This window comes from Hyla sarda, chromosome 8 (genome assembly GCF_029499605.1).
Source record: "Hyla sarda isolate aHylSar1 chromosome 8, aHylSar1.hap1, whole genome shotgun sequence".
NCBI classification, from domain to species: Eukaryota; Metazoa; Chordata; class Amphibia; order Anura; family Hylidae; genus Hyla; species Hyla sarda.
This window is the reverse complement of record NC_079196.1, coordinates 217,876,949-217,900,374: the sequence shown is the minus strand read 5'-3', so window position 1 is coordinate 217,900,374 and position 23,426 is coordinate 217,876,949. Positions and strand designations below refer to the sequence as shown.

The following is a 23,426-nucleotide window of genomic DNA, read 5'->3' as shown; positions in this document are numbered from 1 at the left end:
CAGCCTCCTCCTCCCCATTTTTCCTCTGCTCCCTCCATTAGATTGTCTCGTTTTCCCCACCTCCTTTTTTTTACATTCTTTTATGCATACTTTTTTTATTTGTTTTTATGTTCATTCATTTATTCTCCAGCCAATCTGAACCAGCCTGTAAGTAGAACAAAAGTGCCTCAATAGCAAACATTTAAGTAGTTGCTAAAAGAGGCAAGAAGTTTTATTATGGTCCATTCTGACCAGAGGTGTGACACTCAGCCTTGAGAAATGAGAGTGTTACTAATGTGTTTAATCGATTTCTTTAAGACTGAATTGGCAGATCCGTCTTCAGATGCCTGGCAGCGGCTCCATAAAGTCAATGAGGACCTTCAGTACGAGCTGGAGGCACAGCATAAGCGTCAGGAAATGCTCAATCATCAACTACAGAGTATCAAACACAGTTATGGAGAAGCCAAGGATACCATCAGACATCATGAAGCTGAGATTCTGAATCTTCAAGCCCGTCTTAGTAGCGCATCTGCTGAGCTTTCTATTAAGGAGCAAGCACTGAGCAAGCTAAAAGCAGACTTAAAGTTAGAAAAGGAAAAGGCTCATGAAATGTTGGAAGAATGGAAAAACAGTGAAATGGCACTATGCTCGCAGCTTAAGGTCAGCCAGCAGAAGCTCAAAGAAGTTGAGTCTTTGCTTTTGGAAAAAAGGCAGGAAATTCGTGAGCTTGAAATGCAGCAAGCTCTGCAGAAGGACTATCAAAAAGAGGCACAAAGGTGGCAAGACCGGCTAGCAAGCCTGCAGGCTCAGCTGGATGTAAGCGAACAAGCCCAGATGTTAACAGAAGAGAGACTTCAGATGAATTACGAGGAATTGCTAGACAGCTACGAGAAGGAAAAACAACTATTGATTCTTAATTTGAAAGAAACAGAAGTCCGTCTTGTAGAATATGAAGATAAGCTGCAAGAGAAGGACCAGGTGATGGAGTCTTTACAAAAAGAGAAGCTCAATGATAGTGCTGAAGCCAGCATCTTAGTTCACCACCTGGAAGAACAGCTGTTGGGGAGGGACACTGCTATACAGAGACTAAAAGAACATATTAAAGAGCTGGAGTTAGAACGAGACCAGCTTAAAATGACATGTCAAGAAATGGTCCAGCAAATTGCAGGTTCAGACACCGATATTTCCAGTTTACAAAACAGAATTAAGGTTCAAGAAATGGAGTACAAACAGCTGAGAAGTTCATTGGAGAAATCAACAGAGGATATCCTCAAGGTTCAAGAGTCTCTTAGAGCCAAAGAGGAAGAACTGAAAAACGTCTACGAGGCTCACAGGAGGCTTATGGGAAAAAAAGATCAGGATATTAATGAAGCGCTTATTAAGATGGCAGCTCTAGGGAGTAGTCTGGAAGATACAGAGACAAAACTGAAAGCTAAGGAAGAGGCTTTGAAGAGCTTGGGTGGGTTAGGTTCAGAATTGCAAGCAAGAGAAATAGAGTCTGTTTACCTTCAGTTAGAAACTGCAAAATGTAGAATTTCTGAGATGGAACAGTGTCTACAGGCAGAAGGTGGGGATGTGTTTGGTGAAGTGTTAAGTAGAGAGAGTCTCATGGAAGTTGGCCACGATGTGCCTCTAGCTTCTGTTGACTTAGAAGCTAAGGATGGCATGACAGAAAAAGAACAAGACATAGGAGTAAAAAGACAGAGGATACGATTTTCCAGTATTCAGTGTCAGAAATATCGTCATCTTGATGGCGCTGAGAAAACATGGACTAGCGGTCCTTCCTCTGACTTAAACCAGGAACAGTCTTCTTCTGAAGGGAGCATCTCGCCTGAAATTATGGCTCCATATCCTCCTTCTGGAGTTAGTGACTTGGATAGTTGTTTGTCCATTATCCATTCTCTAGAAAATAAGCTACATCTAACTGAAGAAAATCTAAAGGATCTGAGCCTAAAGCTGGAAAATGAAAAGTGCAGTCATCAGGAAACCCTTTTGGTTCTGCACAGTCAGTGGGCGAATGCTGAGGCTAGTTTTAGGGAGCAGCTCCAAGCTAGTATATATCAGGTCGACTCCATGGCCAAACAGATGGAAGAGATGCAAAGAAAGAAACTAAGTCACCACTCAGAGATGACCCAAAGAGATATTGTGTGCTGTTTAGAAGCATGTAGTAATCTTCAGAAAGAATTACATGATATAGATGAATCACAACCAGCTTCTTATTCATTATCCAGCATTAAGCATGCTCTGTCAGGCATAATTCATTCTTTAGAGAAAGCTCTCAATGATTCATCAGATCCCCCAGGCCTGGTTAAGGGTTCCCAAGCTGAATGTAGGATGCCGTCTCCTCAGGATCCTATACATAGGCTATCAGAAAAAATTAATTTCCAAGCACAGTTAATGTATAGAATGGTGGAGTCCCTAAAAAAGAGTACCTCTGGATCTAGTCTATTGGTGCAAGAAGGTGAGCAGGAGGGAGCGTGTTCTACAGATTATCTGGTAGAGATGTTTGCGAGGAAAGTCAAGCTAGAAAGAGACTTCTGGGATAGGGTTTATCAGATCGGAAAAGCAATTGTGGGGGATGAAGGGGTGGTTGCTCCCATGGAGTCTGAGTTAAGCCTAAATACAAGTTCTAAACTACTCCAAACCTTGGCAGACAATACGCTGCTCAAAGCCGAGCTTCTTCTGGCCATTCAGAAGTCGAAGGATTTGGAAGCCGATCTTAAGAAAGCAGAAGCTGCACTTGAAGGACTATCTGTGGAGGACATGGAAACAAAGTTATCTGAATCTCAAAAGACTGGACATGATCATGACTCTGACGCGGACAGTGCAGAGAGCACCAGCATAGCATGTTTAGATGAGCTTTCATTACATTTAACGGAAAATGCAGATGAACTAAAGAGAATCTCCTGTGCCCTAATGTCCATGTCAGACCCTATCGCTGTTCAGACCCTGCTGCAAACGACCCAAGAGATTTCGAGCTGTGCTCAGTCTAGCAGTTCGCTCCCCCTTCTTGTACAAGACGCTGTCGTTCAGGCACAGTTGTGTTATGTCACTTGTAAAGCAAGGCTTGCATATCAGAGAGAGTTGAGGAGAAGTATGAATGCTTTGTGCTCTGCTCACTCTGAAGCTATGTCCGAGGTGCATCAAGACTATGAGGAAAAATTACAGCAAAAGCAGTGTGAACTCTCTGAAGTGTTGGAAAGAGAGAGAAATGCAGCTGCCGCTGTATCGGCTAAGGTCCAAGATACAGAAAGATTACTTGGAGAAGCCGAAGCAAAATTCAAAGAAACCTTGTCACAGCTTGATAGTGAATACAAGAAGGAGATGCAGAACATGATGGAGCGCTGGATAGAGCGGGAGAATGCTATGAAATTACAACAGCTGGAGGTAAATACTAAACTTCAAGCTTCCGAACACGAAAGAGAAGAATCAGATAGGTTTCATCGGGAGAAAATCCAGCATTTAGAGGCTCAGTTCCAAGAGCAGGTCCAGGAGCTCGAAATAATTCACCAAAATGAAATGAAGACTTTGGTAGAGCGGTATACACAAAGTATTCAGCAGCTTCAGGATACACTCGATAGCTATCATAGGGATCAACAATACACTCCATCACCCACGGACTCAACCACTCGCAGTATCGCTTCTGATCAAGAAACACTCGGAGACATGGATTCCATGGATGTTCTGAAAGGTCGAATTCTAGAACTGGAAGCTCAGATGGACTTGATGAGAGAGGAACTGGAACAGAAACATCCTGAAGGCAATATGTCCTCCATAAAGGAGAAATACCAGGCAGACTTTGAGAATCTGAAGGTCCTGTCAGATTATATTATTACATCTTATTTTACTATCATCTCATTACTGTTGTTTCTAACTCTTAGTAAGGTGACTAGTGTTTCCCTGGACCAGACTTCTGTGACCCTCTTATATTTGTTAGTCAGCTTCTTGTATCCAAGAACGCTCTCACTTCTGTTCTTCTTTTACATTTTTTTTCTTTTCTTTTTTTGTGAAAATATATTTGGGTCACTGTAAATGTGCAGTTAGGATACATTACCCCTAAAAGACCATTTAGATATTCAGTAAGTAGTCCTCCACCCAGCCTTACTTTTTATTCCCTTGGAAATCTTTTTTAGAGTTAAAAAGTCTGATATGAGAGCATCTTCATATTTTCAGACAATTACTGTGTAGTATCAGTTTTGAGGCTTAATATGGCCAGGACTTTATCAGCAGATTTAGTCAAATTTCAGGATCCACCAACATCCAGTTTAAAGACCTTATGTACTATTGTATTTCTCTTTTTAAATTTTAATGAAAAAACAAAACATGGAAAATGCATTTTATTTTGACGGTGTTTGCCAAACATGCATCAAAGTATCTATTTTTTTTAGGCCCCTAGTCGGATAGTTAGATTCTACCTCTGACAGGAGAAACACATATCCGACACGTAGAGTTTTTCATGTCCAATCCTCTCCTTAGGGATAAGTGGCAGAAACGTGGAGAAAAGACACATGTTCATCAATTTCAACCAAGGGAGGGGAGAAGGTGTGGAAGAAGTATGGCCACCATTATTCTATACTTTTATATAAGCAGTAAGGCACATGACTTCACAGTGGCCAGCATCTACCGTAGTCTGTTCAACAGAATTGAGGGATTTAGATTGAGGGCGTGCCCCCTTGTCTTTCAATCTTCCCCCCCATATTTCTTTGTACGGGACATTTATTTACTTAAATAAGTTGATCATACCCCCCCCCCTTAAACCTCTCACCTTCACAAGACAAAACAAATGTTATTCTCTCATTTCTTTTCCCCTCATAACTAAGAAGTTTAATGCCCCTTATTAGTTTAGTTGCATGTCTCTGCACCTTTTGTAGTTCCAGGGAATCCTTTTCTATGAATCGGTGCCCAAAACTAAACAGTGACGCTCACAATTACACCCCTATGATATGATACTGTAGGTTATTACACTAGGACAGTGGTCTCCAACCTGCGGACCTCCAGATGTTGCAAAACTACAACTCCCAGCATGCCAACGGCTGTCCGGGCATGCTGGGAGTTGTAGTTTTGCAACATCTGGAGGTCTGCAGGTTGAAGACCACTGCGCTAGGACATATGCTGCAGTTTATAACTCCCCCTAGGACCTAAGATGCAGCAGGTTATTACTCCTAGGATATTTATAATGCAGCATGTTATTACTCCTAGGATATATAATGCAGCAGGTTATTACTCCTCCTAGGATATATAATGCAGCAGGTTATTACTCCTCCTAGGATATATAATGCAGCAGGTTATTACTCCTCCTAGGATATATAATGCAGCAGGTTATTACTCCTAGGATATATAATGCTGCAGGTTATTACTCCTCCTAGGATATATAATGCAGCAGGTTATTACTCCTCCTAGGATATATAATGCAGCAGGTTATTACTCCTCCTAGGATATATAATGCAGCAGGTTATTATTACTCCTAGGATATATAATGCAGCAGGTTATTACTCCTCCTAGGATATATAATGCAGCAGGTTATTACTCCTCCTAGGATATATAATGCAGCAGGTTATTACTCCTAGGATATATAATGCAGCAGCTTATTACTCCTAGGATATATAATGCAGCAGGTTATTACTCCTCCTAGGACATATGATGCAGCAGGTTATTACTCCTCCTAGGATATATAATGCAGCAGGTTATTACTGCTAGGATATATAATGCAGCAGGTTATTACTCCTCCTAGGATATATAATGCAGCAGGTTATTACTCCTCCTAGGATATATAATGCAGCAGGTTATTACTCCTCCTAGGATATATAATGCAGCAGGTTATTACTCCTCCTAGGATATATAATGCAGCAGGTTATTATTCCTCCTAGGATATATAATGCAGCAGGTTATTACTCCTCCTAGGATATATAATGCAGCAGGTTATTCCTCCTAGGATATATAATGCAGCAGGTTATTCCTCCTAGGATATATAATGCAGCAGGTTATTACTCCTAGGATATATAATGCAGCAGGTTATTACTCCTCCTAGGATATATAATGCAGCAGGTTATTACTCCTCCTAGGATATATAATGCAGCAGGTTATTACTCCTCCTAGGACATATGATGCAGCAGGTTATTACTCCTAGGATATATGATGCAGCAGGTTATTACTCCTAGGATATATAATGCAGAAGGTTATTACTCCTAGGATATATAATGCAGAAGGTTATTACTCCCCCTAGGACATATGATGCTCCAGGTTATTACTCCTCTAGGAAATATGATGCAGCAGGTTATTACTCCCCCTAGAACATATGATGTTGAAGGTTATTACTCCTAGGATATATAATGCAGCAGGTTATTACTCCTCCTAGGATATATAATGCAGCAGGTTATTACTCCTAGGATATATAATGCAGCAGGTTATTACTCCCCCTAGGACATATAATGCTGCAGGTTATTACTCCTCCAGGTCATATGATGCTGCAGATTATTACTCCTCCAGGTCATATGATGCTGCAGATTATTACTCCTCCAGGTCATATGATGCTGCAGGTTATCTCTCCCCTAGGACATATATTGCTGCAGGTTATCAGTACCCAGACACATAACTTTACATTTATCCACATTGAACCTCATTTCTTAACTTTATGCCCAAAAACTCAGTGTGTCATTGTGATTTTGTGATGACCTCTACCCTCTACCCTGCATATATGCAAGTTGAATGTCTCCTCTAGTCCCTAGGATTTCCAAACTATGGACCTCCAGCTGTTGCAAAACTACAACTCCCAGCATGCCTGGACAGTCAGTGGACACTACTCTGGTGTATACAATGCTCTAAGACATTGTTCTCACACCTGTGGGAACACAACTTTTAAGAATAACATTGATTAATTTAATTGAATAAGCATAGAGCAAAAATCTGTGGGGGGGGGGGAGAAGAACTTACAAAAAGTTGCGTTGTTAACTTATTTTGTTCCGGTGCTGTTGCGCTAGAGTTATCAAAGTGTCACACAACATTTGATAACTTTGGTGCAAAATAAAACTTCACTGTCAATAATTGCAAATTCTCTGAGTGAAGGCCTTTTTGCCTGTGGCTTGTCATTTTTCCAAGTGTGGTCTGGCTCTGCGTGGCTTTGTGCCCAGGCGGACCTCTAACCACTGAAAAAGTCAAAACTGAACATGTTGTAAACTAGAGCACTTTCGGAATTACTCTACCCAGAAAGACGCAAGTTATTTTTGCAAAAAGTGCCTGCGCTCAACACCTGCAACAAAAATAGAAGAAAAACTCATCTCCAGCTAGTTTTTTAGGTACATTGTTTACAATTGGTACCAGACGAGATTGGGGCATATTTCACATGAAATTTTACAGTGGATATACGCTTTGGGAAAAGGAATCCAATTGAAAAAAATTGGATTCCGTCGCAGAAATCCACTGAAAGAATGAACATGTTCATTCTTTTCACAGAATCTGGATTTGGGAATTTCAGCTGTGAAAATTCCGTCGGGTAAACTGTGCCGCGGAATCCCATTGAAATCAATAGGAGGCTGCTGTAAGAGGAGTCCACCCAGAATTTCCACTTAGAAATTACAGGTGGAAATTCCAAAGTGTGAACAGGATCTTAGAATCTTGTGACTGAATTTTTATTAGTCGTAGTAATATCTAACTCAAAAGCAGTTTCTTCGACTGTGAAAAGACTGGCAAGGCCTTAAAGGTGTACTCCGCCCCTAGACATCTTATCCCCTATCCAAAGGATAGGGGATAAGATGTCAAATCGCCGGGATCCCCGCTGCGGCACCGCGCTCTCATTACAGCACAGAGCGAGTTCGCTCTGCACGTAATGACAGGCAGTACAGGGGCCGGAGCATCGTAACGTCACTGCTCCGCCACCTCGTGACGTTACGGCCCGCCCCTTTCAATACAAGTCTATGGGAGGGGGCATGGCGGTCGTCACGCCCCCTTCCATAGACTTGCATTAAGGGGACGGGCCGTGATGTCACGAGGGGCGGAGCCATGACGTCACGCTGCTCCGTCCCCCGTATCGCCCGTCATTACGCACAGAGCGAACTCGCGCTGTGCTGTAATGATAGCTGGGTGCCGCAGCGGCTATCCCCGGGGTCCCCAGCAGCGGGACCCCGGCGATCTGACATCTTATCCCCTATCCTTTGGATAGGGGATAAGATGTCTAGGGACGGAGTACCCCTTTAAGAATGAAGCGTTTTCCTAAGGCCATCTTCTAGTTCAGAGTTCTTCAACCTGCGGACCTCCAGATGTTGCAAAACTACAACTCCCAGCATGCCCGGACAGCCGTTGGCTGTCCGGGCATGCTGGGAGTTGTAGTTTTGCAACATCTGGAGGTCCGCAGGTTGAAGACCACTGTTCTAGTTAATTGGGGGCTCCGGAAAGTGTTGCATGTGAGTTTTCACAGCCCTTTAAGGATTTTTCGATTTGAATAATTAGCTTTTGTTTTAAGCCAGATTATCCTGTTTTATCCTTTATCTGACCACACCATCTGCTTAATGCAACATCAATGGCTATAAAAGTTTTGTGAATAGCAGGAACAGCAAAAGCCTGAGATAGCAAGACGACTCACAGCCCACTCATTGTCACATCATTGGTCTGGTACTATGAGCATTTCCTGGGTCCGGGCGATCACTTCACCCCTTTTGTTCGGCCATAGACTTCTTTCCTTCCCCTCATTAGCTGGAGAAATCTCAGACTTTGATGAAATCTACCCATCCACTCAAGAAATTATTTTAAATAATAAAGATAAACTCCTAACTAAAGCCCCTGAAATTCTTTGTTTCTTCCTTGTTTACTTTGCAGTTACTCGATAACGTGTTGGGCCAGCCATAGACTGTAGATGAAAGTCTGCCGTAATAAGTTATACGGGAAGTTTCAGGCAAAGTTGTTAAATGTTCCTTCTTGAGACTGACTCCTTGGAAGCCAGACTGGATTTCCTTGTCAAGTTATCTTAATCATTTGCCCTTAAAGGGGTACTCTGTTGGAAAACCTTTTTTTTTTTTTTTTAAATCAACTGGTGACAGAAAGTTAAACAGATCTGTAAATTACTTATATAAAAAAAAATCTTTACCCTTCCAGTACTTTTTAGCTGCGGTATGCTACAGAGGAAATTCTTTTCTTTTTGAATTTCTTTTTTTGTCTTGTCCACAGTGCTCTCTGCTGACACCTGATGTCCGTATCAGGAACTGTCCAGAACAGGAGAAAATCCCCGTTGCAAACCTATGCTGCTCTGGACAGTTCCTGACACGGACAGAGGTGTCAGCAGAGAGCACTGTGGACAAGACAAAAAAGAAATTCAAAAAGAAAAGAACTTCCTCTGTAGCATACAGCTGCTAAAAAGTACTGGAAGGGTTAATATTTTTTAATAGAAGTCATTTACAAATTTGTTTAATTTTCTGGCACCAGTTGAGTTTAAAAAAAAAATAATAATAATAATAATGTTTTCCACCGGAGTACCCCTTTAAATGCACACTTTCCCAGGCAAACTTTTTCATGTAGAACACCATAGGTTACCATATGATGAATACTTGAAGTTGAGGGCAGAAGGACATGTGATCTATGAAGAGGCAGACTTTCCTGTAATGTCTGTGGCCATCTTTATTCCTTGGTTGTTTCTGATTTCTGTTACCATTCATATCAACACCCTGTCTCCACTCTTCTACTTTTTCCTTAGGCACACATGTTATAGCAGTATTTATATAAATCTCCTTATCTACAGGCGACATGTGAAAGGGGTTTTGCTGCCATGGAGGAAACCCATCAAAAGAAGATTGAGGACCTCCAAAGACAGCACCAGCGAGAATTGGAGAAGTTGCGAGACGAGAAGGAGCGTCTTCTAGCAGAGGAGACTGCTGCCACCATATCAGGTACATGACTGATGACCAGCCATGGTGCTCTGTATAAACTTGTATACCCAGTTGACTTCTTTTACCAAAGGTGTCTTTTCATTCAGCCAGCTTTACTTTTTCCATTAATATTTTCACTCCTACAGCCATTGAAGCAATGAAGAACGCACATCGCGAAGAGCTTGAGAAGGAGCTGGAGAAATCCCATCGCTCTCAAGTCAGTAGCATCAACGCGGATGTGGAGTCATTGCGGAGGCAGTATCTGTACGTTCTCTTTTCTTTGTTACTTCCAATAATTGTGTAAGAATTGTCGCAGACTCTTATCGAGATACGTTTGTTCTTCTTACAGGGAGGAGCTGCAGTCTGTGCAGAGGGAGTTGGAAGTCCTCTCGGAGCAATATTCTCAGAAGTGTCTTGAGAATGCCCACCTCGCTCAGGCCCTCGAAGCTGAACGCCAAGCTCTACGCCAGTGTCAGCGAGAGAACCAAGAGCTCAATGCTCACAACCAGGTGAGTGGAATTGTGTCTCCGCCTCATCCTTTGCTCCTTTCGAGGGTTGCATCAGTTTCCACATGTCATTTCATTTTATTGTGTTGCAGGAGTTAAACAATCGTCTGGCCAGTGAGATAACGCGGCTTCGGAATCTGGTAACAGGAGATGGAGGGGAGGTATCGCCTCTCACCCAGGGGAAGGATGTCTATGAGTTGGAGGTAAAGCATTATCTTTAGTTTCACTGTATTAGGGGCACTCTATCTGTTTTGGTGTCCACAACACTCTTGCTGGATACCATCTGCTAGGTATACTCTGCACAAACCTCACTTGCACTTTGGCATATGACAAGCGATAAAAACATCCCATACACCAGAGCCAATACCAGGATTATTCACCAGGAATTACTAAATCTCCCTCACAATTACTACTCCAAGGTAGACTCACTGTAAATGGTGCAGTTTTTTCACTCTGGATTTGCACTTTGGAATAGAGTAGCGACAAAATTAAGACGTGAACAAATCTCATCTATATGTTGCTGCACATTTTCTGCACATATATCATATATAGGATTTGTATTGCCATGCATATTACTTCTAGCGCTCTTCTCAGGCCCTCTGTGTAGCCATACATATTATTTATAGCGTTCTTCTCAGTCCCTCTATACAGTGGTCCCTCAAGTTATAGTATTATTTGGTTCCAGGACTTCCATTGTAGGTTGAGACCATAACTCTATGGAAACCTGGTAATTGGTTCTGAAGCCCCCAAAATGTCATCCCAAAATAGGAAATAGTCAGCATTAAAGAAAAATAAGTAGATAACTAATATAGATAAAGCAAATCCTTACATATAAAAGTATATAAAAATCTGCTGGGAGCTGTAATCACTGTCTATGTAGAGGACAGGAGCTTCTTCAGGGTCCTGTACAGTACACAGTGTCCTAAAAAAGTAACATGGAGCCGCCCTTACCTGGTGTCCAAAGGAGCAGATAAGCCTGGTACAGGTAATGAGTAGTACAGAACATGTAATACCTCCCTGTGCTGTAGGGGGCGCTACCAGACACCAGTCAGTGCATACACTTCAGTAATAAAGGGGTTTTACCAGTAAAATGACCATTCTAATTGGTCGGTTCTTCCAGCCATTGACATGTTTCACAGATCTGGACTGTCTGTACATTGTATGTTGAGTCTGGTTTCAAGTTACAAAGGTCCAAAAAGACCATTGTATGTTGAAACTATTGTATATTGAGGCCATTGTAAGTTGAGGAATCACTGTATATTATGCATATTACTTCTAATGTTCTTCTCAGTTCATTTGTATAGCCTTGCATATTGCTTCTAGCTCTCTTCTTAGTTTCTCTGTATAACTGTGCATATTGCTTCTAGCTCTCTACTTAGTTTCTCTGTATAACTGTGCATATTGCTTCTAGCTCTCTTCTTAGTTTCTCTGTATAACTCTGCATATTGCTTCTAGCGCTCTTCTTAGTTTCTCTGTATAACTGTGCATATTGCTTCTAGCTCTCTTCTTAGTTTCTCTGTATAACTCTGCATATTGCTTCTAGTGCTCTCCTTAGTTTCTCTGTATAACTTTGCATATTGCTTCTAGCGCTCTTCTTAGTTTCTCTGTATAACTGTGCATATTGCTTCCAGCTCTCTTAGTTTCTCTGTATAACTGTGCATATTGCTTCTAGCTCTCTTCTTAGTTTCTCTGTATAACTCTGCATATTGCTTCTAGCGCTCTCCTTAGTTTCTCTGTATAACTTTGCATATTGCTTCTAGCGCTCTTCTTAGTTTCTCTGTATAACTGTGCATATTGCTTCTAGCTCTCTTCTTAGTTTCTCTGTATAACTGTGCATATTGCTTCTAGCGCTCTTATTAGTTTCTCTGTATAACTCTGCATATTGCTTCTTGCGCTCTTCTTAGTTTCTCTGTATAACTCTGCATATTGCTTCTAGCTCTCTTCTTAGTTTCTCTGTATAACTGTTCATATTGCTTCTTGCTCTCTTCTTAGTTTCTCTGTATAACTCTGCATATTGCTTCTAGCTCTCTTCTTAGTTTCTCTGTATAGCCATGCATATTGCTTCTAGCTCTCTTCTTTGTTTCTCGGTATAACTCTGCATATTGCTTCTAGCGCTCTTCTTAGTTTCTCTGTATAACTGTGCATATTGCTTCTAGCGCTCTTAGTTTCTCTGTATAACTCTGCATATTGCTTCTAGCTCTTTCTTAGTTTCTCTGTATAACTGTGCATATTTCTTTTAGCTCTCTTCTTAGTTTCTCTGTATAACTGTGCATATTGCTTCTTGCGCTCTTCTTAGTTTCTCTGTATAACTCTGCATATTGCTTCTAGCGCTCTTCTTAGTTTCTCCGTATAGCCGTGCATATTGCTTCTAGCGCTCTTCTTAGTTTCACTGTATAACTCTGCATATTGCTTCTAGCGCTCTTCTTAGTTTCTGTACATATTACATATTGCTTCTTGCGCTCTTCTTAGTTTCTCTGTATAACTCTTCATATTGCTTCTAGCGCTCTTCTTAGTTTCTCTGTATAACTCTGCATATTGCTTCTAGCTCTCTTCTTAGTTTCTCTGTATAACTGTGCATATTGCTTCTAGCGCTGCTCTTAGTTTCCCTGTATAACTCTGCATATTGCTTCTAGTGCTCTTCTTAGTTTCTCTGTATAACTCTGCATATTGCTTCTAGCTCTCTTAGTTTCTCTGTATAACTCTGCATATTGCTTCTAGCTCTCTTAGTTTCTCTGTATAGCCTTGCATATTGCTTCTTGCGCTCTTCTTAGTTTCTCTGTATAACTGTGCATATTGCTTCTAGCGCTCTTCCTAGTTTCCCTGTATAACTGTGCATATTGCTTCTTGCGCTCTCCTAGTTTCCCTGTATAACTGTGCATATTGCTTCTTGTGCTCTTCTTAGTTTCTCTGTATAACTCTGCATATTGCTTCTAGCTCTCTCCTTAGTTTCTCTGTATAACTGTGCATATTGCTTCTAGCTCTCTCCTTAGTTTCTCTGTATAACTCTGCATATTGCTTCTAGCTCTCTCCTTAGTTTCTCTGTATAACTCTGCATATTGCTACTAGCGCTCTTCTTAGTTTCTCTGTATAACTGTGCATATTGCTTCTTGCGCTCTTCTTAGTTTCCCTGTATAGCCGTGCATATTGCTTCTAGCTCTCTTCTTAGTTTCTCTGTATAACTGTGCATATTGCTACTAGCGCTCTTCTTAGTTTCTCTGTATAACTGTGCATATTGCTTCTTGCGCTCTTCTTAGTTTCTCTGTATAACTCTGCATATTGCTTCTAGCTCTCTCCTTAGTTTCTCTGTATAACTCTGCATATTGCTTCTAGCTCTCTTGCATAGTCTTTTTGTTTCCCTTCCATCATGGGTTGTGTCGCCAGCTCTAAATGTCTCTTGTTCACTTGCAGGTTCTGTTACGTGTGAAGGAGTCTGAGATCCAATACCAGAAGCAAGAGATCAGCTCCCTGAAGGATGAGCTGCAGACAGCTCTAAGGGTAAGAGGTCATGCACCCTCATATTATGTCTCCAATCCTATCCAACTTTTGCATCATGAAGCAGCTTTTTATTATCTTCTTCCCTAAAAGGATAAGAAATATGCCAGTGATAAATACAAGGACATCTACTCCGAGCTGAGCAATGTAAAGGCCAAGGCCGAGTGTGACATCAGCCGGCTAAAGGAGCAGCTGAAAACGGCCACCGAGATGTTGGGGGACAAAACCCCTGAGAATGCAACGGTGTCTGGATACGGTGAGGAAAAAACATAGTTATAGTTATTATTGTCACATTCGCAAAAAAATAGAAAGATGGACTCTCTATTTGTAGCTTAACTTTAGTTCCCAGCATGCTGGCAGTTGTAGTTCTGTGGCAGCTGTGGAGCCATAGGTTGGATATCACTGCAGTAGAGGATGCATAGATGTGCCAGTAGTGCTATAGCAGTGTTTTCCAACCAGTGTGTCTCCAGCTGTTGCAAAACTTTAACTCCCAGCATGCCCGGACAGCCTTTGGCTGTCCGGGCATGCTGGGAGTTGAAGTTTTGCAACAGCTGGAGGCACACTGGTTAGAAAAAAAACTGCTCTATGGCTTAGCATACCCCTATGCTGAAGGATAATGGTTCAGCCCTCAAATGGACAATGCATCATATTCCCAGACAGTAGTTTCATAGCCATGCAGGATAATGTTATTTACGCAAAGTCCACTTTCTAACCAATTCCACAGATATCATGAAATCTAAGAGTAACCCAGATTTCCTGAAAAATGACAGGTCGACCATCAACAGACAGCTGCGGAACATCAGGTCCAAGGTAATGCCGCTTCTCATACTTTTACACATCACAATCGGTCACCTTATCAGACCTGGAGAGATATGGAATGGAAGTCTGTCTGATACAGAATTATTATTTCACAACGTTTTGAATGGTCGGGGTCTTGGTGACGAGACCACCAATGATCAGAAGAACAAACGGGAAGAAGTGCGCACCATTGCTGTTCACATCCACCCCCCATAATCTTTGTCTCGCTGCACCAATGTAGGTCTATGGAGCAGTAACACAATGATTGCTACGAGCCGGGAAGTGAACAGCAGTGCCGTGCATTTCTCCTGATCGGTATGGGTCTCAGTACTGAGACCCCGACTGATCCAAGCTTTTTAAATGTCCCTGTGATATGTCAAAATTTTTTCTAAGTGACACTGCCCATTTAAAGGAAAACTGTCAGCTTTCTCCCCCACACTAACCATCAGTACTGGCTGGTAGTGCGGGGGACGCTGATCAGTTTGATGCTTACCGTGCCCGGATCTGCTGCGCCGTTCGCCCGTAATCTTCTATTTTCAATATATACTAATTAGGTGCTAACTTGCACCGGCCGGGCTAACTGACACTCTGACGTCAGCGTTTCTGGCCGCAGCACCGCCCAGCTCATCAATATTCCTCCCCTCTCTCTTCATTACAGAATGGGGAGAAGAGGGAGAGGGAGGGGAGGAATATTGATGAGCTGGGCGGCGCTGCGGCCAGAAACGCTGATGTCAGAGTGCCAGTTAGCCTGGTCGGTGCCAGTTAGCCTGGTCGGTGCTAGTTACCACCTAATTAGCATTTACTGAAAATAGAAGATTACGGCCGAACGTACGGCGTGGCGGATCCGGGCACGGTAAGCGTCAAACTGATCAGCGCCCCCCGTACTACCTACCAGTACCGCTGGTTAGTGCAGGGGGAGCAAGCTGACAGTTTTCCTTTAAGTTCTCCAGTTAAATTTATTCTAGCCCTTATCATAGGCCAATATAGGGAACGGCTTCCTTGTTCAGGCTTAGTAGACCTCATGGTAGCTAGGAATGCACTGCCTAGCAAACTGCCTTTTGATTAGTGCTGTCAGGTATGTGTCTCTAGCAACCACTGTATCTTGTATTACCCAGGGCATCGCTGCTCAATGCAAGATAGTCACTGAAATATAGGTCGAAAAGGGGCATGGAGGCTTGTCAGGAATTTATGTAACAGTTCACATCTGCGTAGCTCTGTTTGCAATCGTTTAAATGGCGAGAGTTGAGTGGAGAAAGAAAAACTGCAGGTCTGTTATTTTTATTTCCCCCTCTGCTCAACTGCATCAAACCTACATGGAAACCTGACCTATCCCATTCAAAACCAATGGGATCCATTGTACAACCGACTGGCAAGCTCTGTTAGTCTTCGGAAGGGACTCTGTGACGCAGACGTGAACTTAGCCTAAACCTTATTTAAGGTGTAATCTGGGGAAATAAATGTATTCCTTACTCACCAGTCCCCACAGCGCTCCGGACCTCTCCTTCAGAGACGCCCAAGAGTGACAGCCCGCTCAGCCAGTCACCAGCTGGGATGGGGGGGGTCCTGTTGCAGTCGGTGATTGGCTGAAGGGGCCATCACATGAGTGCGTCTCCGAAGGGGTGGGCCGCAGCGCTCAGGGGAGAAGCAGCTGAATGGTAATTTCAGCGGTGAGAGCTGAGCCCGTACAGGAGATAGCAAGGGGGGTCCCAGAGACTGGACCTCCACAATTAGACAGTTTATTTCCCGGAGTACCCCTTTAATCTTTTCCAATGAGTAAAGCTGGCCATACACGTTGACTCGAGAGCTCTCTTTCTCCTGATCCTCACAACATGCATGCTTGGCTTAACTATTCGTGTGTGTATTATGAAGCGGAAGAAAGCCACTGCCAGACTCTTCATGCTGCGACTTATCTTCCAGAGAACAAAGGGATCGGGCAGTTGAAATCCAACACCTTGACATCTGTCATCATTGGAAAAATTGGGAACTCAACATACACATCAGCTCAGTTTTTCCCAACTGGTGTGCCTCCAGCTGTTGCAGAACTTCAACTCCCAGCATGCCCGGACAGCCAAAGGCTGTCCGGGCATGCTGGGAGTTGTAGTTTTGCAACAGCTGGAGGCACACTGGTTGGGAAACACTGCATTGGCTGGTTGTCTGAACCTGCCAAGATCAGCAGGTTTTGGGCGACTATGGCCAGATCAGGGACCAGTGATCAGACAGATTTCCATCATGTCTCTCTGCCATACAGTTTAACTTCAAATCTATATCTAGGTGTATAGCAATAGTATTATAAATGATTCCCAGGTCTATAAAAAAAAAATTATATAATAAAAAAAAAACATTTTTGAACCGTCCTTCCCCTCCGTACATTTAAGCCGTCCTTTACTTAAATGACCTGTTTTTTGTAACTTTTGTTTTTTCAAAACCCCAAAACGTCACCCATTATCCTGCCTGATCCTTGTGATTTTATCTCCCTAGTTGGTCACACCGTATAGATCATAATTGTCTGCCTGTTAGTAAGTATATGTGAGTGGTCTTCATCTCACAGGTTAGCCCTATGTTGTCCGTGCAGGACCCCTGCATGATGTCACACGTTTACCCACCCACCCCTTTTCGAGGTTCTTTTTTTTTTTTTTTTGCGTAGTCAGGGATGATGGGGGAAGGGATTTGTGCACCTGTCACATGGGATTTCATGCGCTTTCTTTGTCTGTCTGTGTGTCCCTTTTTTTTTTGTCCATGGAAGTCCGTAATTGAGCAGGTCTCATGGGATAACTGAAAAGTTCCACGTACCAGGTTCCCTGACATGTAGGTAAAAAAAGCGAAGGCCACCAAACTCTGCATGCACAACTTTTCTCTCCATCCTGAGTGCCGCCACCGACGGCCCGTTCCTTTCTTACAGCTGTAAACTGCACTCCATGAAAAAGAAGGAAAAAATTTAGTTTATCCCAGATGGCACATTTCCCACAATGCTCCATGCTAAACTGGGGTTTTATTGAAATTTGCTTTAATGCTGAGCTATTGAATGATAATTACAGTCACAAACACCATACACTGACCTTGCATGCTACACATCGTGCTGAAACCCATCATGGCAAAAAGACTTGAGGCAGGCGGAATTGGGGTCACCACGTGTCATCATTGTAATGTGTTGTGTTTTGGTGTCATCACCACCTATACCAGTCTTTGCCTATTGGTGTGCCTCCAGCTGTTGCAAAACTACAACTCCCAGCATGTCCGGACAGTAGTTGTAGTTTTGCAACAGCTGGAGGCACACAAAACCTCATCCTGTTCTGTGTCATTCTCCAAATGCAATGACATTGCCCTAATATCCATATCCATTGTTTTGTCTGTTAGTAGTAGTAGTGGTAGTAGTTTGTGGTAGTATAAAAAAATATATATATATATTTTTTTTTAAATATATATATATATTTTTTTTTTTTATTTAGTGTATATATACATACACACAGATAAATATATCTATCTATCGATAGATATAATATATATTTATTATACTACAGCATAAAATCTTTATACACATCTTTACCTTTATACACAGTATATTGGCAAAAGTTGGCGCAGAGATCTAGTTCACTTTTATACAGTGTAGAAGTAAAGGAATAATGCAGGAGTACAAAAATGGCTGATTTTGTACAAAAACAACACAACACCTGTCCTCAGCTCATGTGTGGCCTTGCAGCTCCGTTCCATTGAAGTGAATGGAGCCAGGGTGTAACACCACGCACAACCTGAGGACAGGCATGGGGCAGTATTGTCGGCCACAGCTTCATTCTATGGTCGACTTTAACCCATGCACAGAGCGGAGGTTGCTTCCTGCATGGACAAAGCCAGGGTGCAAGGCAGGAGATCAGACACTTATCCCCTGTTGATAGGGATAAGATATTTTGCATCGGAGTACCCCTTTAAGCGCAGATTACGTCGGATTTTCAGTGGGGTGGATCCACTGTAGAAATTCCTTGCTGAATTTTGTAGCGTGAACATACCCTTAGGGTTTTTTCAGGACCCTCCTAGTTCCTAAAAACATAGACCCCCCCCATCCATCTGTTTAATGTAAATTGTACTTGGGTTAAACTTTTTAGTACCTAGGCATCCATTGTTGGCCCCTTAGACAGGAGTACATTTTGCAAAGTAGACAGGGATGTGACCTAATGATTAGGACCCATCAAATTGAAACGCAGTCCAATCTATGGGCATCATATTATAGAGCAGGAGGAGCTGAGCAGATTAATATGCATGTTTAATGGAAAAGATTCAGTATAACTTGTAATTTATTTATTTAAACCTATGCTTATTCTGGGCTCAGGAGTCCAATGGGCGGTCCTACCCGGTGACTGACATCTTCCCATATGAGTGAGTTTGCTCACTGGACTCCTATGGCCACAATAGGCAGAGGTATAAAGGGATGAATACATTTATCACCTAGATTTTTTATTTATTTTTTTACTCGTTAGAGAAACTAAAACATGTTCTTTTTCTAAAATTTAATTATATATATATATATATATATATATATATATATATATATATATATATATATATATATATACAGTGGTCCCTCAACATACGATGGTAATCCGTTCCAAATGGACCATCGTTTGTTGAAACCATCGTATGTTGAGGGATCCGTGCAATGTAAAGTATAGGACAGTGGTCTATAACCTGCGGACCTCCAGATGTTGCAAAACTACAATACCCAGCATGCCCGGACAGCCGTTGGCTGTCCGGGCATGCTGGGTGTTGTAGTTTTGCAACATCTGGAGGTCCGCAGGTTGTAGACCACTGTTATAGGAAGTTGTACTCACCTGTCTCCGCCGCTCTGGACCGTCACCGCTCGTCACCGTTGCTCGGGATGTTGCCGTCCATCGCTGTGGCCGCGTCCCCGGGGTGTCCCCGATGCTCCGGTAAGGCCTCTGCTTCCCCGGCATCCACGCTCTCCGTCGCCGCCATCACGTCGCTACGCACACCGCTCCTATTGGATGACGGGATGGCGTGCGCAGCGACGTGATGACGACGATGGAGAGCGCCGACGATACAGGGGATCCCGAAGAGGACGCGCCGGAGCCCCGAGGACAGGTAAGTGACCATCACCAGAGCTCACGGGGCACCGTAAACGGCTATCCGGTGGCAGCTGAAGCAGTCACCTGCCGGATAGCCGTTTATGCGATGGCCCCGACATAAAAAAAGCATCGTATGTTGATGCTGCCTTCAACATGTGATGGCCTCTGAGAGGCCATCGCATGTTGAAATTATCGTATGTCGGGGCCATCGTAGGTCGAGGGGTCACTGTATACTGATGCCACCTTTTACTGTAATCCTGCCTGTAATGGCAAGGACACTGCTGGGGAATGATCTCTACAGAACAGGAAGTCTCAGCTTAGTTTTAGGCCTAGTGGCCACAATGGAAACTGCAATATTTCAGGATTAATTTTAAATATAGATAGTAAAATGTAAAATAAATCAGAAACATTCTTACAAAAATATATATATATAAACTTGATTTGAACAGGTAATATTCCAATGCAACTTTCTCTTTAAATATGTAAATGACTAGTTCTACTCAATCTTTTCCCAAAGATCTAAATATCAATCTGCTCCACTTCTCCTGCTCTATAATATGCAGCTTTGCAGATTGGATAGGTTCCCTTTAAGACAGTTTCGGTTATTTCAGTCTCTATTTTTGCATGAACAGATTGAGGACCCAACGCTTTTTTCCATGGGATTGTAATACGAACCCTGTAACACTAGTAGTGTAAATGTCACTTAACCCCTGTATTGTGGCACACGGTTTCAGTCTCTTCACGAATGGTATTTGCACTCATTTTTCTCGCATCCATCTGTCACATGTGACCCTCCTACCAAGACACCCCCTGTCGTCCTCCAGCATGCAGAACTAATCTCTTCCCGTGTCATGTGTGTGCTTGTCCACCGGCTCTTGCACTCTCTTGCCAAGTCCTTGTCTTAAAGATTTTCCACTTTTTTTCTTTTTCCCCAACACAGAGCCTGAAGGAGGGGCTGACAGTCCAGGAGCGCCTTAAAATCTTTGAATCCCAGGACTTCAAGAAGCACTAACGTCTCCCAGTTTCTGCTGTGTGTCCCTAGGATGTGGAGCAGAAGATACATTGCCCCCGGATCCATTGGGCCTCAGGGGACTCTGATGTGCAGTTCTCTGCACGTCACGTGGCTCTTGAAATGTGCAAGACCATTCAGGTGTTGAAATGGTTAATTCCTGTGGGTACCTCTCCAGCTCAACGTCTTTCCCTAACCCTCCCGTTCCCCCGGATAAGGGCACATTAACTCGCCTTCTCCATCTTATCAGAGCTTTAACTCTCTCATTCAGAATTGTCAGTATTAAGGCACTGCTGCCGATCAATAAGCTATCAGGTGTGACAACATTGGACCTTCGGGGCCCCGTTGTATGATAGTTGCTGCCGTCTGCAGGAGAAGTGATGAATCCCGTACAGGGAAAACGTTGACAGGGCTACCTGCCCGAGTACGATCGGCACAAAACCCCCTCGCTCTCTCCCCGCAGTGTATGTAGTTATTTATAGATGTGTTTGTATGTGTGTAGAGTGTGTATACAGGAAGCGAACTGCATAAAAAAAAAAGCCAAAACACTAAATTCTGTTCCACTGCTGTAAAATCTCCATTTGACACTGTGATCTGGTGGATATAATGCTTGATGGAGTAGTTATAGGGTGTTCTCCACCACTCGCCTTCTCTTACGACTGGGCATAGCACTGACCGGGCAGCCGCATTGTTTGCTGTATGCTATTTCTGGGTTATCAGTTCAGGGATTAGTGACATGGTGGCCTCTGTATCCTGCGGATGAGTGGCCTGGCCAATAACACGTCTTCACAATTTAGGTCAGCTTTTTTTTTAAATGTAAAATTATAATGAATAAAAACTTTTTTTTTTTAGCAGCTTGTCCTCATCCAGGTCCAAACCTTTTGAGGCTCATTCACACTAAGGAATCTTTGCCCGGAGAAATCCAGGGCTGAAATTTTATGGCAAGCAGGTGCGCTCAGACGTGCACCGTTCTTATTGATGGCAGTGCAGTCTGGGCAGAATTCCGCCAAGAGAATGAAAATGTTCATTCTTTTAGGGGAGTCCAAAATTCCTGCAGCAGCCGTTCTGCCCCGGGAAATCCGCAGTGTGCACATTGCAGCAGAAAACAATGGGAGGCTGTTGCACTGGAATTTCCAAACAGAATTCTGTAACTTGAAAATTTCGTAGTGTGAATTGGCCCTTAGGATTATTTTTGCAAATATAACTTTCTCTACCAAAAGGATATCCTTCTAAATGCCGGTTGTTCCGTGATTTTTCTATTTATCCCTTTAGTTTCAGCGTTTTTTGTCCTTTGATTTCATGTTATTTCTTCCTCAGGCCTTATTTACACTACGGAAGTTCAGCCTGAATTTTGCCTGCAGCAGCCTCCTCCGTACGGACAAGAAGTACCATTCTATTCACTACGTTGCAGTCCCGGCGGATTCCACCGGAAGATTGAACATGTTAAACAGTAGAGCAGAGCAGCAGAGTCCCATTGAAATGAATAGAAGGCTGCTGCAAGTTGGAAATTCAGCTTGGAATTTCTGTAGCGTGATCGAGCCCTTGAAGGTCTTTGTCCAGCCAATTTTTTTTAAAACCTGCTCTGAATGGTGCAAAACAAGTCATACTTTCCTAAGTCCTGTTCGTATCTACTTCTTGGTCCCATTCGACAAAGACGTTACTGCGCAGCCAATCATTGGATGTAGCGGTTAGTATTGTGGCCAGTGATTGGACCCGTTATGTGCATGTAGAGAAGAACCAGGGCTTGGTTAGCGTTAGATTGAGAATGGTGTGCGTGACTTTATTAGTTTATGCCTGTTGTCTCCAAACTGTGGATCTCCAGCTGTTGCAAAACTACAACTACAAGCTTGCCCAGACAACCAACAGCTGTCCGGACATGCGTGGAGTTGTAGTTTTGCAACAGCTAGAGGTCCACAATTTGGAGACCACTGGTGTGAACTTAAGAAGTTTTGCAACATCTGGAGGTCCACAGTTTGGAGACCTAGGACGTGACTGATAATGTGATTTTCAGGGAATTCCACATCTATATTAGTCACTTTTTGTAATATATTGTAGAATCGCTTTAATAGCAATCCCATATAATATAACATCTAATGGGAATTCATCCCTTAATAAGTGTGATGTTAGTGGAACACTGAAACTTTCCCTGTTAACAACTACTGCGAACTGTATCCACTTGCAGTTTTATAGCTAGAACACCTTAGCAAATTGCTTTCGAAGTGACTCCTCCAATGTATTATTTAAAGTGGCTACAAAGTAGAGCTTCATTGCTGCTTCCCCATGCCCCATTTCAGGCTGTATCGATTTTGAATGGTAACATAGCCTATCCGTTCACCAAAAACCAGTGATAGCGCAATGCATTTCATGGGCCCCAAGTAATATTAGTGAAAATGCAACCTAATCCACTCACTAGGAAACCGATCACTGATTCTTGGTCAAGGAAATAGGACATGTTCTCATTAACCTTGATTCTGCACTAGAAATGGGTACTACTGAGGTGGGCAGTATGGGCGAGGTGGGCAGAACGTGGCTGTAGGGGGCTCCTAGGAAGACTTGGCATGTGATAGTATTACTTTGGGAAGTATTTTGTTATGTGATGAGGTCATTGACCTGTGTAGTTAAGTGACTTTATATTAGAGAGTGAAGATTTGCGTTAGGTTATATATATATATTTTTGTGTTCGTGGTTGTTTTTTTGGAACGTTTTATTTTCTTTT

At 42.8% G+C, this 23,426-nt stretch overlaps 1 protein-coding gene across 8 annotated transcripts in view; it reads left to right on the top strand.

Annotated features, from left to right (window-relative positions):
• Nucleotides 1–23,426, top strand: part of LOC130284520 (myosin phosphatase Rho-interacting protein-like) — a 144,383-nt gene extending 120,957 nt beyond the window's left edge. For 2 of the 8 annotated variants that reach the window (XM_056534940.1, XM_056534941.1), the window contains 9 exons: nucleotides 298–3,792; nucleotides 9,704–9,851; nucleotides 9,977–10,094; nucleotides 10,180–10,339; nucleotides 10,429–10,539; nucleotides 13,745–13,831; nucleotides 13,922–14,084; nucleotides 14,553–14,638; nucleotides 20,642–23,426. In XM_056534940.1, the coding sequence (XP_056390915.1) occupies nucleotides 298–3,792; nucleotides 9,704–9,851; nucleotides 9,977–10,094; nucleotides 10,180–10,339; nucleotides 10,429–10,539; nucleotides 13,745–13,831; nucleotides 13,922–14,084; nucleotides 14,553–14,638; nucleotides 20,642–20,713 (4,440 nt within the window). In that variant the 3' untranslated portion in view covers nucleotides 20,714–23,426. Of the gene's footprint in view, nucleotides 1–297; nucleotides 3,793–9,703; nucleotides 9,852–9,976; nucleotides 10,095–10,179; nucleotides 10,340–10,428; nucleotides 10,540–13,744; nucleotides 13,832–13,921; nucleotides 14,085–14,552; nucleotides 14,639–17,104; nucleotides 17,153–17,369; nucleotides 17,432–20,641 lie in introns of all 8 variants that reach the window. The other 6 variants (XM_056534947.1, XM_056534946.1, XM_056534942.1 and 3 more) reach the window with 5 other exon arrangements.